Raw genomic sequence first — 14,471 nt, forward strand, 5'->3', positions numbered from 1 at the left:
TGAGGGCACGGGGAGGGGGAAGGGTAAGCTGGGACGAAGTGAGAGAGTGGCATGGACATATATGCACTACCAAATGTAAAATAGATAGCTAGTGGGAAGCAGCTGCATAGCACAGGGAGATCAGCTCGGTGCTTTGTGACCACCTAGAGGGGTGGGATAGGGAGGGTGGGAGGGAGAGGCAAGAGGGAGGAGATATGGGGATATATGTATATGTATAGCTGATTCACTATGTTATAAAGCAGAAACTAACACACCATTGTAAAGCAATTATACTCCAATAAAGATGCTAAAAAAAGAAAGTCATACCAATAAAAAAAAAAAGGGCTGGTTTTAGAAATGCTGATGTGTCGAGGCGAGGTGGAACTTGGCCTTGTGTTTTTACAGAAACACTTGTGTGCTATTTGCATCTGTTTATCAAAGTGTGGGCATGACTTTCAAGGTAAGCATACCAGAAAATAATATGTATTGAACCAAATGTATGCTCTCATGGAGTGACAGGTTTGAAAATGGTATTAATCATGACTTAACACGAGATGCCTCCTGTTTTGAGAGCCAGTGATTTTTAGAAGAAAAATCATGCTTTGAATCTGTCTTTGCTCTAGTATGTTGTAGCTTAAGCAGATGAGGCTTTATAGACTTGGTGATTTCCTGAAGTATATTTTTAACTTGCTTTCAATCAGCTCTTTGAAAGAGTCAAACAAAGGGACTAGAAGAAATAAAAGGGGCCTCTCTGCTCCTCATCAGGAATGTCTTTGAGCAGATCAGATTAATCTCCCTGGAATAAGTACTTCTTTTCTTAATCAAACTTTTGGTTTTTAGTCTGCTTTTTATGTAGCTACTGTAGTAAGGTAAAAGAACATACAGAACTACTATCCTTGATAGACAGGATGAAAATATTGAATAATATTTAATTAAGAGTAATGACTTCATTCATGCTTTTACAGTAATGTCTTCAGTTTCTTGGGAATCAAATTAGCATCTGAGCAAAGTGAGGATCCTACAGCTCAGTTAAAAGTTAAAGTGGACTTATGTGTTCACTAAGTACTTTGAAATTCTTGACACTTGGTCAACGCCAAATGCTGTTTTTATTTCCAGTTTTAAGGTCAGATTCCTAACTATTCTTAAGGATACACTGCTTGGGACAGATGGCATTGTATCAGTTAGCTATTGCTATGTCGCAAACCAACCGAAAATTCAGTGGCTTAAAACAACAAGTGTTATCATTGATCATGAGCCTGTGGGTTACCTAGACAGTCCATCTAGTCACGGCTAGGCTCACTTATACACGTGTTGGCCCTGCTCATCTTAGCCGCAGCCCTGTGGAGGACGGCTTCACCTGGCACAGTGGGGCTCTCTTCTGTGCGATCTCTCATCCTCCAGCAGGCTAGGCCCTCTTGTTCATGTAACCATGGTGGGCTTCCAAGAGAGGGCCTCTTTACTTAGAGCTGGCACTGCATTGCTACAACCACGTTCTTCTGGCCAAAGCAAGTCACAAGGCAGCCCATTTCCACCTCCTGATGGGAAGAGCTACAGAGTCACATTGTAAAGGGCATGGATGCAGGGAGGGGTAAAGAATTGGGCCCATTTTTGCAACTTGCTACCTCAAGCACTTACATATTGAATCGTATACTGTAGTTGATCTTGAGGTAGTGAGAGATTTTGTTAGAATCACTGTACGTATTGAGCACAGAAGTCAGGATTTTTTTGAGCTAAGTGAGAATTTTGGAGTTAGACCTGGACTTTTCCACATTCTGCATTTATTTGGAGAAAAAAAGGAATTTAATGCTTCATGTTTCCTTATTGTTTAGGAGTTACTGCTTTGGAGGATAAAATGTAGAGTTTTCTGAATGGCCTTTAAAAAATTGTTCTCTATATTAATTAATTACCATATAAAGCTTCTTTGCTTTGATTTACTTTGGTATTGTTTTGAAATGTGGATTTTCATCACCTTCTGGCAGAATAAGTAGACAGAGTTGGAGAATCTGATCCAGGCTGCTGTTGGTTTGTTTGATTTTAGGACTTTCTCCCTCCTGACCTCTGCCTCCCTAAGTATAAAATGGAGGTCTTGGCTGTCATCTTTGCCTTGAGGGTGTGGCATCATGTTCTCAACAGACTTTTCTAGATTCGCAGTGCATATGTAGAAGGCAGGAGGTAGCGTCTGTGCCACTGGAGCTCTTCTCTGGGAACTTTGAGAAGTTAAGCGGGGACACGTTTGTGAAGAGGCACGGTTTATTGCCCTGTATCTTTCAGGCCATCGAGTCCTGGGCCTTTTGCTGTCTGCTCTTTCCTGCCTTTCTGCACTGGACTTCTTTGCCCAGCTCTGCCCATTCTGCCTCTCTGCTCACTGCTCCCGGGGCGTAATTGATGCTCTCGAGGCCCCGTCCACCCAGCACCTCTAGCCCTTGTGTCCAGGCCCTCGTCACTCCTCTGCACTGACCTCCGTGGGTGCAGCGGATCCCCTGACAGACTCCATGGGGCACAGGGCCTCTTAGACTCTGCCGCACTGAAAAAAGGAAAGTGGCCGAGCCTATTTGAAACTGCCTCTGATTCTAGTGCCCGCAGCCGCGCCGGAGCTTCAGTCTGACCCCTGCTTTACTACTCAGCCTCCCTTGCTCTCAGTGGTTAATGATTTAACGGGCACACTCCCAGGGAGTGGACGGTTTTTACATTTAGAATTTGAGATAGGTACACTTGAAAATCAGACAAGATAAGTCCTTATGTGCCTCAAGGCTTATGAGGAGGTGTTTAATTGTTGGTGGCCCCGCTGTTTCCCTGCTTCTCAGCTGCTCTACATCTTTTCTCTGGGAACCCCCCTCCCCCGCCCCCCAGGAACCAGAGTCCTTGTCTGCCCCGGGGGCGTGTTCCCTTCTCTCCTTCTTTCTGCCCTTCATCAGCCGCCTTGTCCTCCCTGCCCAGCCTGACTCAGCGTAGTTATGGAATTTAGTTCTATCATCTTATATTAAGCTTAAAAAAAAAACCAAAAACGGGCTTCCCTGGTGGCGCAGTGGTTGAGAGTCCGCCTGCCGATGCAGGGGACACGGGTTCGTGCCCCGGTCCGGGAAGATCCCGCATGCCGGGGAGCGGCTGGGCCCGTGAGCCGTGGCCGCTGAGCCTGCGTGTCCGGAGCCTGTGCTCCGCAACGCGAGAGGCCACAGCGGTGAGAGGCCCACATACTGCAAAAAAAAAAACCAAAAAACCTTAATATATTATAAACATTTTTTCATGGTTCTATGGTCTTCATAACTAATTTTACTGACTATATAGGCAATTAAATTCATGTGTCATTAATCCATTTCATTATTTAACATTTTCCCCTAACTTTACTCCTTTGAATAATGCTCATATGAACTTTTTAAAATATGTAGTTCTTTTCTGCATCTATTAAAAAATTTCTTCAGAATCAATTGCCGAGCCTGGAATTCCTAAATCAGTTTATTGTTGTCGTTATCATCATCATCATTGTTATTATTGTTATCATTATGATTAGGCAGGAAACGTGTCTCTCACTATATGGAGCAAAATTCTTGCCAAAGAATTAGCTCTAGTGAGCAGTGCTGACAGAAAATCACGAGAGCCCTAGAAACAGCATGTTGTTATTGTTTTCAGCTGTTCCTTTGCTTGGCCCTGCCCGGCAATACATTTTAAACACATTTCAGTCTGAAATATTTAAAATAAAGAAATACAATCCAACTTTGGCATTTCATTTATTTAGAGAATAAATAGATGATGATCCACCGCGCTGAACAACGAGACCAATAAGGTGATGGTTTGATGTGCATACAGTGGGGCTATAGTCTTACAGAGAGACTTCCTCTCATGTCTCCATGGAAATCGCTGCAGCCCTACATGAGTTCATGCTTCTCAAACGAGGAGGGCAAAGGAGACTAATGGTGCAGCCCTCCACAGGGACAGCAGGAGCGTGGGGAAGATTGAAAAGCACTTACAGTAGTGTAGGCTCTGAAAGAAATGACACATTTCCTTTCTAAGTACCTTTTGGAAAAATATCAGACTGTTGTTTTCAAAAGAACTTAAAAATAGATCTTGGCAAAGATGAACATGTTTCTAAGGTTCTGGTGTAAAGAAAAGATTTTTTTTCCAGATTGACGCAGTCTTGGAACATCAAACAAGATCCCTCTACTAGAAAAATGGGTAGAATAAGCAGCAGGCAAAACATAAAATGAGTTTAGGTGAGCGGGTGTAGGTTGTCAGAATAGTGAAGGAAAAGTTAAGCTGTTTTACTTCAGTCAGAGAGGGACTTAGACATTCATCTAGGCAGAAAATACTGTGCTTTTTGGAAAAATAAAGCCATCTGATCCTGACACTTTGGTGATTATATCGTTCATTAGTATCATCCTAGAGGTTTTTTTTTGTTGTTTTTTTTGGTTTTTTTGCAGTACGCGGGCCTCTCACCACTGTGGCCTCTCCCGTTGCGGAGCACAGACTCCAGACGCGCAGGCTCAGCGGCCATGGCTCACGGGCCCAGCCGCTCCGCGGCATGTGGGATCTTCCCGGACCGGGGCACAAACCCGCGTCCCCTGCATCGGCAGGCGGACTCTCTACCACTGCGCCACCAGGGAAGCCCATCCTAGAGTTTTTAATAGTTTGCTTCTGTAAAATGTTACTAAACTGTTTAATTGTGACTAGTAGATTTTGTTTCCAGTTTTCTGAATAGTAAATTTTTTTAGTTTGTGGAATTTGTTGATTTTTTTAAATAAACAGCCCAACTTAAGCCTGTTTTTTAACCATTTTTTTAAACCAATGAGGCATGTCTGACTACAATACAAAACAAATTTCTATATTACCTAGTAGAAATTATACACCTTTGTTTAATATCATAGTTTCTTGAGAGTACTGGAGTATTAGGAGTTAAATTTAATATCATTTTGATTTTTATCTCAGAAGTGGGAGATTTTAATGCGTCCCCCAAGGAAGGGAAAGAGTTTGGCTCGAAAAGAGAAGGAAGGGAATTCCAGATAGAAAGTGTGAGTACAGAGGTAGAGCCAACTCTCAAGGTCAGTTGCCTGATTCCCAAGCAAGGATGATGGTCTTCTCTCAGCCTGGATGTGATAAATAATTTCCAAATGAAACACCCCAAGAGATCATTTGTCTTGCCAATTTCCTAGTGTGTCAGCTGGGTGCAGACCAAATGGTAGTAACTGATGTTTGTCCTCCAAAGGAAATAATACTGTTTCAAAGATGCTGGGGTCTAGGTAGGTCCCGTTTTGACCTTGGACTAAGCTGCATGAAGTTAAAATTTGACTTTTCCAGGTTAGATGATTGGCTGGAAGAGACAACCTTTAAGGTTTCCCACTCACAGTGACTTCTGTGCTGTCTGAAATCACTCTTCTTTCAAGAGGACACAGGGAAAAGCATGTGCCTCTGAGGCCTCCATTGAGCTACCAGTGCATTCATGACCCACAACTTTTGGGGGTGATCTGGGGGCTTTTAGGCTACATCAGCATTCTGGTCTTTAGACCCTTGAAAAACCAGACAGATAGGTTTAATCCCTTTGAGTGAATGAAGGCGCTGTACGGTGCTCTCATCTTCAAGTACCTTGGCCTTTGCTGTCCTGTCTTTGCAAGTGGAGTAGAATCCTTTAACAGATTTAATGCTTAGAGGTGAGTTGGCCTTTGACTTCTTATAACTCCTGTTTCATCCCCTATGTTGAACATAAGTAATGAAACGTATCCATAAACATTCTGTACTAAGTAACATAAAATATAGTCAACAGAATGTAATATTGTGTTAGTAGTTCAGGCCTAAGGATCATCATTATAAGCTTCTATTGATTAATTTAGGTGAGGGAGGTCATGCTGAAATGGTACCCATCCTGCGGGTACTGCCCAGATGAACTACTGCCTAGAGAGAAAAGTCCTTGGTGGAGTGGTGAGGGAGGAGGGATTAGGACATAACCTGAGCTCAGCATATTTGGGGCATCTGAGGTTGAAAGCTTGCTGGGATGTAGGATCTGGGTCTGGGAATCATAATTACGTCAGTTGAACCCCTGATTTGAGACAACAATTGGTGGGCTCTGAACACAGGGGCAGTGGGATGCATGGTTCCTTGGGAGATGTAGGCAGTCGTCGACATGCCCGAGGTGGACCAGGGGGATGAGCCCACCACATAACCTGAAAGGAGGCTGCACTGAGGCATGAGTGATGAGGGCTGGACGGTGGTGAGCATGCTGAGAACAGAGACAAGGGCCAGTGTCCCAGGTAGGCATTACTGCTTACTTCTTTAAAAAAACAAGCAAAAACCTGCAACACCGTTATCACACCTAAAGAAATAAGCAGTATTTTCTTTTAATATATTTATTTATTTATTTATGGCTGCACTGGGTCTTCGTTGTTGGGTCTTAGTTGCTGCGCGCAGGCTTTCTCTAGTTGCTGTGAGCGGAGGCTACTCTTCGTTGCGGCTTCTCGTTGCGGTGGCTTCTCTTGTTGCGGAGCATGGGCTCTAGGCGTACAGGCTTCAGTAGTTGCAGCGCATGGGCTCAGTAGTTGTGGCGCACAGGCTTAGTTGCTCCGCAGCATGTGGGATCTTCCCGGGCCAGGGCTTGAACCTGTGTCACCTGCATTAGCAGGCAGAGTCTTAACCAGTGCGCCACCAGGGAAATCCCCATTAAATATTTTTCATCGCTTCATTTAAATGGTTTCAAACTAGAAAGATCTGTTCCATGAAAAAGTCTTAACCTCTGAGGTTTGTGGAAGAAGAAAACTAAATAATCATGAACAGTAACCAAGAACCCACAAATAATAACAGTGGTTTAAAACATTACCTCAGAGAGTGTCAAATTTTGATTTAAGATGTCGAACTACAAACAGTAAAAAGTATAGGTCTGTTCACAGATGCTTTAGTCTGATCTTTCTCTCTCTTTCCCTTTTAATTTTGGTTGTGAACTTGAACTTTCTAGGACTTCCTATCACAATATAGGTACTCCTGAAGGAGTCTGCCTGAGTGCCTTGCCTTGTGAACTTCGTCACGTAGGATCTTGTTTAATGGTGCTTGAACGAAGAGACAGTGTCTGAGAGTCTTCATGGTGTCCCACGCAGACACAGTGTATGAGTACCTGTTTGCTTGCAAATAGCAAAGGTTACTCAGATTCGCTTAAGCCGCTGAGGGTGTTTATGGTGAGGATGCTGGGGCATCTGCCTCATGGAACCCAAGTCTAGGGAAATAGCGGCCTCAGGAGCAGCTGGCATGGGGGACTCTCCACCTGGACTGTCTCCAGCTCGCTACTGCTTCTCCTCTTCGGTCGGCTTCATTCTTTCCCTTTTATTAACGTACAAAATTCTCCAGTCCAACTTGCAAAATGTGTGACGAGAAGCAGTCATTTCAAGTACTGGAGACATACTGATCTATTTCTGTCCCTCCTGGTTTCTGAGTTCCCGGGGAAGGAACTGACTGATCCCATTTCTGGTCTGGCCAGTCGCGATCAGAGGTGGGATGTAGAGAAAAATTCTGAGGGATTCAACTTGGCCGAAGGTTCCATCATGACCAGTTAGCAGTGGCTGGAAGATGGGTCGTGTTTTACAAATGACTGTTCCTACACGAAGGCCTGTATGGCCAGTTCACCTTTAGAATAGCATGATTCCCGCTGTGCTGCCAGGTCGTCTTATTTATTTGGATGAGTGAAAGTCAACATCTAGTCTTTATTTTCTTTTATTTAGCTCTCATCATTTACAGTAATCTGTAAGATCTTAAGTACAGCTGGGCAGGTTCTGAAAGATGCATACACCCACGTCACCTACTCCCCAGAGCCTTACCATGGCCCTAGAAGGTTCCTTCACATCCCTTCACTGCATTCTGTCCTCACCCCCAGAAGTAACCACTATTCTGCTTTTTATCCCATGGACCTGTCTTACTTGTCTTGAACTTCAAGCAGAATGGAAACACAGTGTCCACATTTAGCCTTACTGTATTTTAGTTCAAGGTTGCAACCATTAATTCAGTGCTGGCTGTGGGCCAGAATCTGTGTTGCCGTTAGAAATACAAGAGTGTGACAGAGCTGACAATAAGGGACACTGAGACAGGAGTCATGGCGAAGGCAGAGCACAGCTGTGCCGGAAAAGGCAGTGAGTGTCCTACTCTGAAGAGGAAGGGGCCCGGAGCTTCCTGGAGGTTCCATGAGTGCTGGAGAAATATTCCATAGTGTTCTTCTGAGGTGATAAGCCAAAGGATTAAACTTTGGCTGTTTTGGTCGTGTGTCATTTTCCTGCCTGTGTCCAGGATTTCCTCATCTCTCTGTGTGCGTTCTGGTGAAAGGGGAGGCTCAGAGACGGGTGTGGAAGGATTTCCTCCCGGGGCCGAGACGACTGGGAATTATCTGCGAACGAGCAGTGGTGTGGGCTCTGCTTTGTACGCACGTCTCTCCCAGTTCCCCAGGAACGTTTTCTTTCCACTTACGTCTACGACTCTCATTTGGCTGAGACAGCCAGGCGACCCAGTTTGCAGTTTGTTGCCAAGAAAAGTAGTTAATAGTTCTCAGCTTTCTTTGTATATCACTATATATATAATGAACATTTTCCATATTGTTAAAGTTATTTAGAATCCTGACTCCTAGTTACTGCATAACTCGCCATGTATGGACATACTGTGGGTAACTATATAATATGTGTGCGTGTATATACACATATATACTAGTATAAAGTATACCATGATGCTCTGTGTGTGTATTTGTCTAATTTTTCCAGTTGATTAATGTTATAAGGTCAATGGGAAACAATACTGAAAATAAAATAAAAAATTTGCCTGGAGCAGAAAAGAAGGTAAAATTACTAAAGACTACTCGTTTTTTTCTTTGCTTTTCTCCACAGAACTATCCGCGTATGGCTGAAAAGAGACAGCGGTCAGTACTGGCCCAGCATTTACCACACAATGGCCTGTGAGTAGCGGTCTTTGAGGATTTAAATTTCAAAATTCCTGATTAAAAAAAACGCCGCTAGATTTCAAAATGAGCTTCTTAGTTGCCTAATACCTCTGGTAGGCTGTGTTAAACCACAGGGAGACTCCCTTTCTCTTGCGAATGAAGCTGGGTCTGCCGGCTTAAGTGAAGTGGACTTGAACAGAAGTGGAAAGAATAAAAGGAAGAGGAAAGCCTCCCACCTCCTCCATTTTCCTTTGTCTTCCGTTTGCCAACTTACATTAGTAGTAACTTTCTTCTTAGTAATAGCTGATATTGACACTAAAACAGGGCTCTGAACACTCTGCCTTCTTAACTGGCCTTTTGTGCAACTTTTTCATAAACTCTGGGTACTGTTGAGAGATTTGGTCCAGGGCACAACGCATTCTAAATGGAGATTTTTCTCAGTAGTCAAATATGTTCTAAAAATAAACCCTGACCATAAAGCTTTTGCATTGAGATTTTAGAACAGCCCTGAGATGTAGTGATATAAAATTACATTTAAATCCAGCCCTTCCTGCAGATCTAAGCAGCTTTGCATCCTTCTTTCCCACTTCTCCATCCTTTCTTGAAAAAAGTGCCTGGAAACCACCCAGGTCCAAGCTGGGGTTGTGTCCTGCCCCCCCCCCCCCCGCCCCCGCAGTGGCCACACGGAAGGCATCCGTAGCTGCTTATTTCCTGGTGGTTTTGGTCCTTAATGAGGGCTTTTCCTCAGTTAAGGTTTCAATAATCAGAGGATCCCCTAGGAAAAGACAAAAGGCTCTGGAGCAGGCTTGACGGTTTGCTAGTGACGACTGTTACGAAGTTCTCCAAAGAAGAGTGTTTGCTAGTTCAAGACGCTGTGGACACTGTTCATAGCTCCCTTAAGAGTTATTCCAGGGGCCGTGGAGTTTCTTACAAACACAGAGCTGCCAGTTATTCAGCAAATTCCTTATATCAGCTTGAGTCATCCTTCCAAGCACCTCCTTTCTTGGCTAGCACTTTCTCATTTGCACATTTATCGCAGGGTACGTGCAGGGTTTAGATCCTATAAGCATTACCACAAATAATTAGTAGTTTATCAGGATTTTCATTTGTTCTGCCTTCTACCGACAGCTTGGGCAGGCTGGTTATCTTCTCTATCTTGATAACCATTCAGTGAAAATGAAGTGGACTTTTTGGAATACTGGTGTAAAGCTAACTATTGTAAAAGGAACCAGAAAACTTTACCATATGCAGTGTGTTAAGACTACCTGAAACCCTAATCATGATTTACTATGCCAGGCAGTAGTACCTTCCGTCCTGTGTCCGTGTGTGTCTGTGGATTTGTCACCTTGGTTACTCAGTGTGAAATAGGAAGCGGCTGATGTCTTGTGAAGGTGCTTATGGAGCCCATGTGATAAATTTACTTTGGGACTTTGAGGGAGCAGGGCAGAGGTAGGTGGGATACTCTGGGCCTCTGAGCCTATCCTTTACCCAACTGAAAAATAAAAGGCTTCTCTTAGACAGTTAACTCCTTACTTCCAGTGACCCAGTGATAGATCTGATAGCTGGGAATAGCAACAGCCTGGGGACCTGCTACCTGTGCTGGGGGATGTTTTGCCGTCTTTGTGGACAGTCCTGCTAATGCTCTTGCTGTTATCCCTCCCTCCTCTCCATTACCCCGCACTTCATAATCTGGCCACAGCTCAATCTCCTGAGACCTCAACCTTGGAGTTCATGCTCTTAAGAACAGAGAGAAACTGAGGTAGATTTTTGTCCAGTGTTCAGTTCAGTGACTCCTTGGCTTGTATTTCCCCCAGATATTTAGTTCACTTTGTAATTGATTTCTCCCCCAGGGCACCAGAACCTAGCAGTAGCAGTGCACACTCTTCCTTGGCTTTTGGGTCTTGGGCACATGGCTTTGCTTTCTCTGTTGCCATCCTTTGCTACCTTGGCCTAACTGTACTCTCCCGAAGTAGCTTCCGGCGCTGTGGCTGGAAAGACGAGAAAAACACAGCTCTGCTGTGGGTGACTGACACTTTCATGTTTGTATCTACACGTATGCAGCCTGTTGCTTCCAGATGCCTCTTTATCACCTCCATCTGGAACAATGTCTACCGATGAAATTGCAAGAACATTGCCAGAAGAAAACGGAATGAATGAATTTTGAGAAATAACTGCTTGTCTGTTTTATTTTAAAATTAAATGTGAAGTCTGAGGAGAAAAGGGCCATGTTGGTTTTAAAAACTGTCTGCACATTACCCAGTTGAGGACATTTTAGTGGTCATCCACCAATTTGTTTCCTGTGACCTAACAGAGGTGATCAGTAAGCAAACCTTAGAATGTTGCTGTACGTGGACCAATTAGGATTCAGAACATTACCTGACATAACAAAAATAACTTTCAGAATCTGCTTTAGCTGAAGAAAAATGTGACTCTTAGTTTCTGTATCTACTATGTGCCTCATGCATTTTTGTCTTTTGGTACTATGTTATGAAATCTTCACAACAGCTATATAAGGTAGATGATATTTTCACCATTTAGTAGACAAGGAAACTGAGGCCAGAGGTTGGAATTCCAGTTCATGCCCACCTGACTCCAAAACTGTGCTGCTCACCGCAATATGGGGTGGGTCCACAAACTTTTTCTGCAAAGGGCCAGACATAAATATTAGGCTTTATGGGCCAAACAGTCTCTGTGGCAACTTCTCAACTCTGCCATCGTAATGTGAAAGCAGCCATAAGGAATACATAAATGAAAGAGCCTGACGATATTCCAGAAAACCCTTTGTTTACAAAACTAAAGTTTTAAGCATATGATTTTGGACTGCAATGGTGCCTTTTTAAAAGGTCACTGATTTGAAAGATGATTTGTGTTTTGCTTATTTATAAAACTATGTGGGGCTTCCCTGGTGGCGCAGTGGTTGAGAGTCCGCCTGCCGATGCAGGGGACACGGGTTCGTGCCCCGGTCCGGGAGGATCCCACATGCTGCGGAGCGGCTGGGCCCGTGAGCCATGGCCGCTGAGCCTGTGCGTCCGGAGCCTGTGCTCCCCAGCGGGAGAGGCCACAACGGTGAGAGGCCCGCGTACCGCAAAAACAAACAAACAAACAAACAAAAGAAAACTATGTGAACATTCACATTAAAAAAATATATATATATAGTTTATCTCAGTAGAAGCTCCCCTTCTAGGAAAAAAGCCAGGACATTTTTAGATACACAGCAAACTAGCGAGGCTTTTTTAAAAAAATATGTGAGAATTCTCTAGTCTTATAAAATTACTCAGCACATTGTAATTTTTACGCAAAAGATTTTAACATGTTTATGTACAGTTAGTTATAGGATTGGGCATAAAAAGAATTGAAAAGAAGCTTAAAACTAAAGCATTAAGATTTAGTACCAACTGAAAAGCAAGCAAAAATGATGACAGTGAATCTTTAAAATCATCAAAGAGATTTGATTTCTCAAAGATAATTTTATGCGCAGTTATTAAAAAGCACTTTTTATGAAGATACATATATCTTTGTGGTTATAATTCTTAAACATGATCGTTCTTTGTAGTTTGAAACATCAATATGGTGGATAAGGGTGTACAAACTTGTAGTCAGTTCTAATTGTTTTGTGTGTAGACAGTTTCGGTCTTTACATTTCAACGAGATAGTTTTTTGAATGCAATTGAAATAGTCTGATCACACAGCTAACTGTGTTTCTGCCTTTGAGTACGACTCAGTGTTGTAGTTTATTTTCTTCCTTTGGTGGAGAATATCAGCCATTGTAGTTAGAGAACTTTAAACTGTTTGCAAATGGTAACTTCATTTATATGATTTTTCTCTTTTACTTTTTTTAAGAAGTTTTATTTCAAAATAAACTCAAGTTTGTTTATTTCCTAGCATGCATTTCTTTCCACAGTCAATTAAAATTCTTAAGCCTGAAGTGAACCCAAACATTTCTTTTTCCAAATGTTCCATATTCTAAATCACTTTAATTCTGATTTTTAGCAGAGGAGACGATTTAGAGTTTCTCCTTTGTGAAACTCATTCTCTGGCCCATGCTTTCTGGCAGAAGACTATGTAGAAGCTGGAAGAGGGGTGCATACCTGGGAAGAGTCGGGGCTGTCCTAGTCACGTGACATGCTGTGGGCAAAGAGACATGTGTACCCCTCACAACGTGTTACCACAAACTGGGGTTGTATGAGTCATCGCAAAACGGAACATTTTTTTCATCATTGGGGAAAAAAACCAAGTAATCCCAAAGTGGCTTTCCCAGCTTGCTCACATGCCATGGAAAGGGAATTGTGGTGCCGGCAACCCTTCTTTCCACAGATGCCAGGTGCTGTTTTACCTGTGATGGGGAAGCGGGAGGGGCAGGATGACCTGCGGAATTTGGGTAGCAGATCACCTACTCTAAGCACTGGACCCCAGACCTTTCCAGAAACAGGTGGGAGTTTCAAGCAGATGAAACTTCATGGAGCTCGCTTCACCCAAAGTTATAAAAGTAACTTGGAAGATTGTTAAAGTTAAAATTTTACTCTAAGACAACAGAATTTTAGTAATATTTCTTTTTATAAAGTGTGTTTGCCCTCTTTCTTTGAACCTAAGTTTTATAGCTCTTTTTAATAATGTCCCTGGAACAATGACTTACATGCTTAGCTTTGCGCGTAACGTGGTCTTTGTCTTTCTGGCAGCTCCTTGCTCGGCCATGGCTTACCATCATGACAGCAGACGGATATTTGTGGGCCAGGATAACGGAGCCGTGATGGTAGGTAGCCTCCAGGCTGTATTCATTATACTGACCTCCTGTGTTCACTCCTGTTGGACAGTGTAAATAAAGCTAACAATGAATGGCTGCTTGTTCGGCATTAGAAAATGTTTCATTCAGTAAAGATGTTAGGCCTAAAAATGGATTAATTTTAGTTAGTGCTTAATTGTAAACTACAGATCTTCCTCAACTTACTGATAAACCCTGATAAATCCATTGTAAGTTGAAAATACATTTGGGACTTCCCTTGTGGAGCCGTGGTTAGGAATCCTCCTGCCAATTCAGGGGACACGGGTTTGATCCCTGGTCCGGGAAGATCCCACGTGCTGCAGAGGAGCTAAGTCCGTGCGCCACAACTACTGAGCCTGTACTCTAGAACCTGCAAGCCACAACTACTGAGCCCGCGAGCAACAACTACTGAAGCCTGCGCGCCTAGAGCTCGTGCTTCGCAACAAGAGAACCCACAGTAATGAGAAGCCCGTGCACTGCAACGAAGAGTAGCCCCTGCTCGCCACAACTAGAGAAAACCCGCGCACAGCGACGAAGACCCAACGCAGCCAAAACTTAAAAAAAAAAATTAATTAATAAAAAAAAAGAAAATGTACTTAATACACTTAATCTACTGAATATCACAGCTTAGCCTAGCCTACCTTAAACGTGCTCAGAACACTTACATTAGCCTACAGTTGGGCAAAATCACCTAACGCAAAGCCTATTTTATAATAAAGTATTGAATATCTCATGTAATTATTGAATACCATACTGAAAGTGAAGAACAGAATGATTGTGTGAGTCTGGAATGATGGTACGTGTGTTGGTTGTTAACCTTCATGGTCACGTGGCTGAGCGGGG

The 14,471-nt window shown here is 43.2% G+C and overlaps 1 protein-coding gene across 5 annotated transcripts in view; it reads left to right on the forward strand.

Moving 5' to 3' along the window:
* The window catches only part of WDFY1 (WD repeat and FYVE domain containing 1), a 158,180-nt gene that overhangs the window by 21,383 nt on the left and 122,326 nt on the right, over window positions 1–14,471 (forward strand). For all 5 annotated transcript variants that reach the window (XM_073807201.1, XM_033859655.2, XM_033859653.2 and 2 more), the window contains 2 exons: window positions 8,817–8,884; window positions 13,546–13,619. In XM_073807201.1, coding sequence (XP_073663302.1) covers window positions 8,817–8,884; window positions 13,546–13,619 — 142 coding nt within the window. The remainder of the gene's footprint in view (window positions 1–8,816; window positions 8,885–13,545; window positions 13,620–14,471) is intronic.

Source organism: Tursiops truncatus, chromosome 7, assembly GCF_011762595.2.
Source record: "Tursiops truncatus isolate mTurTru1 chromosome 7, mTurTru1.mat.Y, whole genome shotgun sequence".
Taxonomy (NCBI): Eukaryota; Metazoa; Chordata; class Mammalia; order Artiodactyla; family Delphinidae; genus Tursiops; species Tursiops truncatus.